An 8,564-nucleotide genomic window follows, 5' to 3' on the forward strand; every position below is an offset into this window, starting at 1 on the left:
TTGACATGTGTAGGAAGCATGGCAAATCAAAACAACTCATGGTGATGAAGAAAACTTTACGTCGTAACTTTTCATTTGAATGTGCTTCTTTTTTCTTCAGTATTGGCAGTTCAGCTTCTTTCATGAATGAAAGATGCTTTTGGTGGGAACAGGTTATGGACATCATTTTTGCTTTCTTGTACTTCTATATTACTGTACTCTATTCTCATCAGCAAAAACAATACAAAGTAAAATCTTTCATATTCCTTTTCCTCCAAGTCATTATTGTGCAAAACAATTAATAATAAATAAACAATGCCCTTTATGTGGCACATACAACACATCACTTTATTGTGTCACTTCTATCCTAGATTGCTATTCACTACAAGTGTTATTTTTTTTTCACCAGATACATCTCATATCTTTTAATGTCATCTTAGGTCCTTCTGTGCAGTATTTATCCACTGATACTACAGTATAATAGGAACATGTCATTTGGCTTAATTGTTCTCAGTGATATGTTAATCTAACCTGGCTGTGAGACTAAAGTACAAACAATGCTTTTGATATGTACAACCACAAAACGAGTGTCCATTTCTGTGATTGTACGTTAGCAAACAGAAAGATCTTTGTGTCTGCAGGGCTTCTGTTCTGTCTGACTTGAGTTCGTCCGTATTTGAGTCCTCAAGCCCAGATCTGAAACCAAGAACGCTGCCGGTTGTAAAAGACATCTGCAGAAATTTCAGCGCAAACTTACGTGAAGCGAATCCTTGTCTTACCCGGAGAGTGTGGTCCCAGGAGCCCGTGCAGAAGGCCGTCCCATCCGGGGACACCCGCAACGTACTGACACGGTTCTCGTGTCCAAACAGAATAGACACCCGCGTTCCTTTGAGAACATCCCAGACGTTAATGGTGTAGTCGTTGTAGCCACCAAAAAGAAGTCGGCCTAGGGAGAAGCACCCACAAGGAGTTTCATGTTCAACAGCAATTTGCATTAATAAGGAAAATATAATTAGAAACAAATCTTACCACTGAGAGAGAAATCCACACTGGACACGCCAAATATGATGCTCTCTTTGGAATAGATTGCTACTTCTCTGTCTGCTCTTAAATCATACAGGCGGCACTGGAACAAAAGGGTCAGTGTTTGAACAGAGCAGCATGAGTGATAGCAATACTTGTACAGGTACAGCTCAATAAATAGAAATATCCTAGAAAAGAAAAAAAAAAAATTAGTCGTTCAACTTAAAAAGTGAAATTCATACATTTTAAAGATTAAACACAGGGAAATATTTTTCAGAAGTACTACCTAATTTCTTTATGAAAAATAATTTGGACTCTTTCTTGAGTAATATCCTCATTTTGTTAGCTGTAAGCTATAATCAACATTGAAAAAGTAATGAAATACTTCACTCTGTGTAGTCAATCTATATAATACCGTATATGAATTTCACATTTTGAATTGAACTTCTGTAATACAATAAAAAAAAAAAAAAAAACGTTTTTGCACAATATCCAATTGAATGAGACAGGCTTCAACTGTGACAATGTTCAAATCCAGACTGAAAACACTTCCATTTATATGTGCATATGACAACTGAAAGTATTTTATGCACACTCCTTGCTTTTATTTAGAAAAAAAATGTCATACGTGTGTATCCTTAATTACACTCACAGGCTTAATAATGTCTAATAATCTATCATACTGTATTATCCATCCATGCAGACATGTACAGATCCTTCATTTTACTATGATTCAGATTATAATTAGTCATATTAATCGTAAGCAGGTGGTGCAAAGACAGTCTTGGGATCACTGGGGGTCTCCTCTCAACACAGCCGACAACTCATCAATCTTTTGGAAAGTTTGGGCAAATAAAAAAAGTATAGATTGGAGGGGTCCCAAACCTATCCCTGATACTAGTTTCACCGAATGACACAAAATTGGGTGGACCCATGCACAGAGTTGAACAGGAAGTCTGACATCTTCGTTTAAAGCAGACGTTTTGGCCAAATTCCAGGGCTCATACTTCCTCATATACATAAAGACCTCATGATTGTCATTTGCTCTGACATGCACTGTGAGCTGTCAGGTCTTATATGGACAGGGGTGTGGCTTTCCTAATCAAGTCTAATCAGTATAATCAAACACAGCTGGACTCCCGTGAGGGTGTACAACCAACTCAAGGACGATTAGAAGGAATGGACGGCACCCGAGTGAAATAAATTAGCGTCACAGCAAAGGGTCTGAATGCTTATGGCTGAGTGAGATTTCAATTTTTCTTTTTTAATAAATCTGAAAAAATGTCAGCAATTTTGTTTTCTTCTGTCAATATGGGGTGCTGGGTGTACTTTAATGAGGGGGGAAAAATGAATTTAAATGTTTTTAGCAAATGGCTGCACTATAACGAAGAGTGAAAATTTTAAGGCGGTCTGAATACTTTCCGTACCCACTGTAAATGTTGAGAAATTAATCATTCCTACAGATTAAATGTACCAAATGTACTGGACTTAAATGTAGTGTACTTGAAGAGTAAAAAAAAATACTGTTCAGATTTCTTTTTTCTTTTTTTAGTTCAAACAGGCTGTATGCATAATCTTCTTTTGAATACGTTCGATCTTATTCAATGGTTTAAATGTAAATTGCATTTGTATTTATTTCAGTGACTTTTTTTTCATACACCACTAGAGGGAGCCCACGTCACACTCATGGTACACATACCACACTTTTGAGAATCACTGTTCGTCTATACTGTATGTGCCCTGCGATCGGCTAGCGACCAGTTCAAGGTGTACCCCGCCTCTCGTCCAGAGTCGGCTGGGATAGGCTCCAGTAGGCCCGCGACCCTAGTGAGGACAAGCGGTAAAGATAATGGATGGACGTTCTAGACAGATGAGGAATGCTAAATTGAGAAGCTTTATGGCAAGTTTTTTATATAGCAATTCTGATGTCCATTTCGAGGATTCACCTAGAAAAAGGGGGTGCGAGGGCCTGCTCATCATTGCTTGATTCTTTAATTGTTGTAATTTTCAATTAAATTCTAAAGTTATTTTTGCATATCTTCATGAACGTCTTCCCAAAAAAGGTGTCTTATTACTTTAAAAAAGCTTAAGGCTATGGATCAAATCAGCAAAAAAAATAAATAAAAGAAAAATCGATACTTACTGTAGCATCATCTGAGCCAGATGCAAATGCATCTCCACTGGGATAGTAACTGTTTAGAGACCCAACCATAGAGGTATGCAGTATTATTAAATAATTTTTAAAAAAAGAACGCAGAAGTGCAACTTTCAGTTGAAATCAATTTGCAACTCACCGCACACTATTGATGTCAGATTCATGAGTTTCAAAAGACTGGATGCACTGTCCTGAGCGCATGTCCCAAACATTGGCCTTCTTATCGCAGCCCTACAAAAACAACAGCAGCAGAATAAGGTAGCAAATACTAAGATAATAATTACAAATATCAGCAAATAGATCAGTCAAAACTGCGAGAAGGCGTGAAGTTGCTCCCTCACCCCTGAGACAAAAGTGTTCCCTGTCTCAGAGGGCGCCAGATCCAGACACAGCACGTCCGCCGCGTGCCCATGGAAACTCTGCAATAATTGCCCACTCTCGACATCCCATAATGCACACGTCCCGTCTCCGCTGGAAGTCAGGATCTTCAAGCCAAACAGATGATGGACAATAATGAGAGGAGCGAAATGTTGCTGCGCGCACACCGCTATAAATGGAGGCCCTGCGTTGTTTGTTTTAAACACCATATGACCTGGACGTGAACCACGATTGGCTGAAGTGAATTATTAAACAGGTGAGAAAGCTTGACCGCCTGTAGCGTAAAAGGCATTAACAACAGCACACAAATGAGTTAAGTACAGAGAATCAGCAGTGGCTACGGGGGTTGTTAAGGCTGTCATTCTTTTTGGGTTAAGTGTTCCCCCCCCCCCCCCCGCTGGATTCATGCCCCCGCTATATCGGAGATTTGTTTCGCATGGGTTTTCACAGCGTACAGGCAAGGCCAAATTTATGAATTAAAAGATAAACGGTGGTTCACTGTATTGGTGTTTGATGTGAGTCGTGGAGCATCTCACCTGCATGTCAGAGTTGGTGAAGCTACAAGCGGACAAGTAGTTTGTGTGCATGGCGACGGACTTTTTCTTTGCAGCCAAGTTCTCGTTCTTGTCCAGGGAAAGAGGATACACCGAACATTTGTTGTCAAGGCCACTGGGACGGACGGAAGGGATAGAAAACAAATTCAACCCAAAATTAACCGCTAGGCGAGACAAGGCTTTTAAACTAATAGTAAAAATGAAAGAACATTCACACGGCGATTTTGTGTTTGCTTGTCCAAAGACAATATGGCAGTTTCTTCATTGAGCAGGATAGGCTCGAAAATAAATTAGGTCAGTGATTTCCAAAGTGTGGTCCGAGTACCACTAGTGGTACGTGGGTTATCTCTCGTGGTGTGGAAAAGTACGACTCATAAGATTATGACATTTTTGCCCTGAAAAACATTTTTAACTCATGCAATACAATTTTTGTCATGAAAAGGCGTTATTTCTTGAAAAATATGGGTGTTCTCTCCAAAACTGTAAGATAAAAAGACAACATACAACTTTTCTTTAAGATTAGAATTATATATTATTGTATGATTTTCGGCGGCACGTTGGATGACTGGTTAGAGCGTCAGCCTCACAGTTCTGAGGACCCGGGTTCAATCCCCGGCCCCGCCTGTGTGGAGTTTGCATGTTCTCCCCGTGCCTGCGTGGGTTTTCTCCGGGCACTCCGGTTTCCTCCCACATCCCAAAAAACATGCATTAATTGGAGACTCTAAATTGCCCGAAGGCATGACTGTGAGTGCGAATGGTTGTTTGTTTCTATGTGCCCTGCGATTGGCTGGCAACCAGTTCGGGGTGTACCCCGCCTCCTGCCCGATGACAGCTGGGATAGGCTCCAGCACGCCCGCGACCCTAGTGAGGAGAAGCGGCTCAGAAAATGGATGGATGGATGATTTTCTTGAAAAATAAATTAACAAAAAATATAGCAATTTCTCTCATACGACTATGTTTTTCTTAAAAATATATAACTTTCATCTAGTAAGATTGACCTTTTCTTCCAATTGTGCTTATGACTTTGTTTCTTGAAACAAAAAAAATTGGGGTTTTCAAAAAAAACAACAAATGTTTGTTTTAAAATTTCTAAGTACCATTTTTATTTAAATTGTATGTAGTTTATATGTACATGTACACTGTATGTACAGTATGTACTGTTTAATTGAACCAGTAGTTGTATTTTTTTTTTTTTTCCCATACATACAGTATAAGCGCAGTGTTAATGTTCAAACTGTGCCTCATGCTTCGGTGGTTTCAAATAATATTAAATGTACTTTTTAGGACTAAAACCACTGCCTTGTTTTTGATGAACACTAGGGCCTACTAGGATACTGTATTTGCATGTTTTAGGCAGGAGAGGACAAGGACATGCCATTACTTAGGACAACATAAGTCGACATAAACAATTATATTTTTTGTTGTTTAGTTTAGTCAGGGGCAGCATGGTGAATGAGCGGTTAGCTCATCGCCGATCTAAGGTGCGGAGTTCAAGCTTCCTCTTTTGCATGTTTTCCCCGTGTTTACAGTTTTGTACTCGAGCTTTTCCCACATTCCAAAAACATGCACGTAAGACTAATTGTCCATCGGTGTGATTGGCTAGTGATCAACCAAGGGTGTGCCCCACCTTCTCGCCCAAAGTCATCTTGGATAGACTCCAACTCACTAGTGACCCTCATGAGGACAGGCGCTATACAAATGGTTGAATGGCTGGCTGGATAGGTTTCGTTAGCTGTTTGCTTTGTACTTCACAAAGAATGACATAACAGACAGACAGACAGACAGACAGGACTGCACCATTTGCATTCTAGGGCACGAGCCTCAATGGGCGAATTCCTCTACGGGCTTTTGTTTCCAGATTTGTGCCAAAATTCTACAGGTTCTTGTTGAGCAAAAAAAAAGAAAACAGAAAGGTTTCCACGTTGCGCGGCGGAGCACTCACCCACAAGCTACAGCGCAGCCAGACGGGGCATAGGCGCAGGCCATCACCCAGGTGCAAGGCATCGTCACGGCGTGCTCCTGATCGACAGCAAAACAAACAAAGCCGCTTCAGAGAGTGACATGAATCACATCTTTGAGTGACTCACTCAAACAGGACCTTCGATTACAACATGAAACACTGCTTGATACACTTTGCCCAGATACTGGAACTACTCGCATGTTCTAGAATAGTTTTAAGACTCTGTAAAAGACACTTGTGTTTTCATTTATGCTCAATTGTGCTAAAGCCGGGATGGGTAAAGTGCAGCCCACGGGCCACGTACGATCCACTGCGTTCTTTCATCCGGCCCACTGAGCATTTACGTTATCAAGAGTCCTGTAATATTTCTTTAGCCTGATAGCATAATAGCATAAGTCATTACTTATGAATCATTACTATTGACCTCAAAAACCTAATGTGGCCCATGGCTACAAAGGTTTGCCCACCAACGCGCCAAAGCACTTATTATATAGCACGTTTCATAAACAACATTGCATCACCGAAGGATTTTATTTCAAAGGCCTGGGAGCCAACGGGCCGTTAAGGACATCCATATTGTTGAGGGCAAGCAGAAACTGGGCTTCATGTTTTATTTAGCGCGCCACGTTAAAAAGACGAGTTACCTTGTTGGTAGTGAAGGCATCCCACACGATCACTTTTCCATCCTGCATGTTTAGAGAGAAGCAGACAGTCTCTATAATTGAAAAAACTTATATACTGAACTAATGCTGATCTCGCCGCAATTTACTAACAAATTGACTTACTCAGTGTGTGTGTGTGTGCCATGACTTATTCTGTTGTATGGTAAATGGGTCTGCACTTATACAGCGCTTTATCTCCACCATCACAGTGCCCAAAGCGCTTCACAAAGCCTCACGTTCATACACCGATGGGCAACTGCTGCCATGCAAGGCGCTGCATGGCAGCAAATTACAGTTCAGTGTCTCGCCCAAGGAAACTTCGACACGCGGGCAGTCGTAGCCGGGATTCGAACCAGTGAAAAGGAGCTGTGGAGTTGTGTGCGCGAGTGTGCGTGTGCGTGTGGTGTGCGTGAGACCTGCGAGGAGCTGACGATCCTCCTCTTGTCCTTACACCAGTCCATGCACAGAACTTTGTTGCCGTGTCCCTTCAGAGTTCTCCGGGTCTTCATGACAAACTGACCCAGGCCCTCCACCTTCTCGGCCACTTGATGCACTGAACACACACACACGCGCACACTTTGTGCATTACATTAAATCGCCACCTGATTAACATCCAGAGTCGGATTAAAGCGGCCTGCGTCTAATGGCTGACAATATTGCTTATTTTTTTTTAATTGATGTATTTATTTTTGCCTGAACCTCCAAGAGCATCTCCCATGCCACGTGATGTAATCCAAAAAGATGGTTTTAATCTCTTCCTCTCCGACATTGATGTCGTTGCTATACGCTGCAGAGCGGATGTTTGGATGCTGCAAGAGTGCCATACCGATTGGCGGAAGCAGCAAAAACAAAACCGAGCCTGTTCAATGTCAGGAAGAAAATGATGCTCACTGTTACATGTGAAGATGAATAAGCTGTCGTTAGTTGTTTTTTTTTTTTTCCTTATTTTCTCAATGCTGCGATGTGGAAAAACAAACATCTGCTCTGATTTGTCGGCGCTCGGGTGAATGGCGGGCGGCCTCTCCATTTTCCGTACTCACGCTCGACGTCGTGCAGCTTGGCTCTTTCCTCTTCGAGCTTCGACTTGAGCGACTCCGACTCGGTTTTCAGATGGGCCAGGGTCTCGTTGAGCTGTACCTCCTGTGTCGCCATTTCAGGGATCGGGGGGGATCTCATATATTTGTCCTTTATGCGGGGCCGCGATGGGCAGCGAAAAGGCTTGAAAGCAGTGGCACACGCACACGCACGGCTAACAGCTGATGCTGCTCCCGTGACGTCACAGGGACAAGACGCCCACAGTGAAGAGGGGAGGAGGGGGAGAATGGGTGGGCAAGTGGAGGAGGATGCTGCGGGTACATCTCAATACATTCGAAGAGTGTCAAAAGCTTAGTTGAGTTATCTAGCTCAATTCAAAAAGAAGTGGTTTGGATATCCCATGTACGTATTACCATTTATTTTATTTTATTTATTGATTACAGTTTACAGTTATGTCTATTTCATGATTACAAATGGATGCATTGGTTTTGCATTTATGTATAATCTCCCTTTCTTCAAAACCCGATGACAAAGAAACATTGTCATAGGGCTTCTATCTATGAATTTTCCATTTTGTGTTACTGGCGCTTGTGTTTGTTTCAGCTTGTTTAGGTCCATTATTTCCAAAATAATCATTGAATTTATCCCTTTGACATCCACTGAATATCTTTATACTTTGGTTTACTACCATATTGCTGAATTGGCTATTTTTTCAAGTTGTGTCTCTGCTGGTTCTGATAATTTGGGGGGGGGGGGGACGATGATCATGATGTTCAGTGTATTGTAGTCCAATGATCCTCAACTGTGAGCCCGGGTGT

General features: G+C 41.7%; 1 protein-coding gene across 1 annotated transcript; it reads right to left on the reverse strand.

The window, feature by feature from the left end:
- Positions 1–518: 518 nt before the first annotated feature.
- Positions 519–8,473, reverse strand: gnb5a (guanine nucleotide binding protein (G protein), beta 5a). Its single transcript, XM_061774714.1, has 11 exons — positions 7,752–8,473; positions 7,128–7,264; positions 6,694–6,735; positions 6,032–6,108; positions 4,072–4,204; positions 3,499–3,642; positions 3,297–3,388; positions 3,146–3,194; positions 1,009–1,105; positions 759–925; positions 519–675 (listed from the first exon to the last, which is right to left on the reverse strand). The coding sequence occupies exons 1-11, from the start codon at positions 7,885–7,887 to the stop codon at positions 664–666; spliced, it is 1,086 nt and encodes a 361-aa protein (XP_061630698.1). The 5' UTR covers positions 7,888–8,473; the 3' UTR covers positions 519–663.
- Positions 8,474–8,564: the final 91 nt, after the last annotated feature.

This window comes from Phyllopteryx taeniolatus, chromosome 5 (assembly GCF_024500385.1).
Source record: "Phyllopteryx taeniolatus isolate TA_2022b chromosome 5, UOR_Ptae_1.2, whole genome shotgun sequence".
NCBI lineage: Eukaryota > Metazoa > Chordata > Actinopteri > Syngnathiformes > Syngnathidae > Phyllopteryx > Phyllopteryx taeniolatus.

Coding starts and splice junctions, on each gene's coding strand:
- gnb5a (XM_061774714.1), bottom strand. CDS start 7,887: ATGAGATCCCCCCCGATCCCTGAAATGGCGACACAGGAGGTACAGCTC. Junction 3,643..4,071: donor TCACCAACTCTGACATGCAG/GTGAGATGCTCC, acceptor TTTGGCTTGAAG/ATCCTGACTTCCAGCGGAGA. Junction 3,195..3,296: donor TCTGACATCAATAGTGTGCG/GTGAGTTGCAAA, acceptor GTCTCTAAACAG/TTACTATCCCAGTGGAGATG.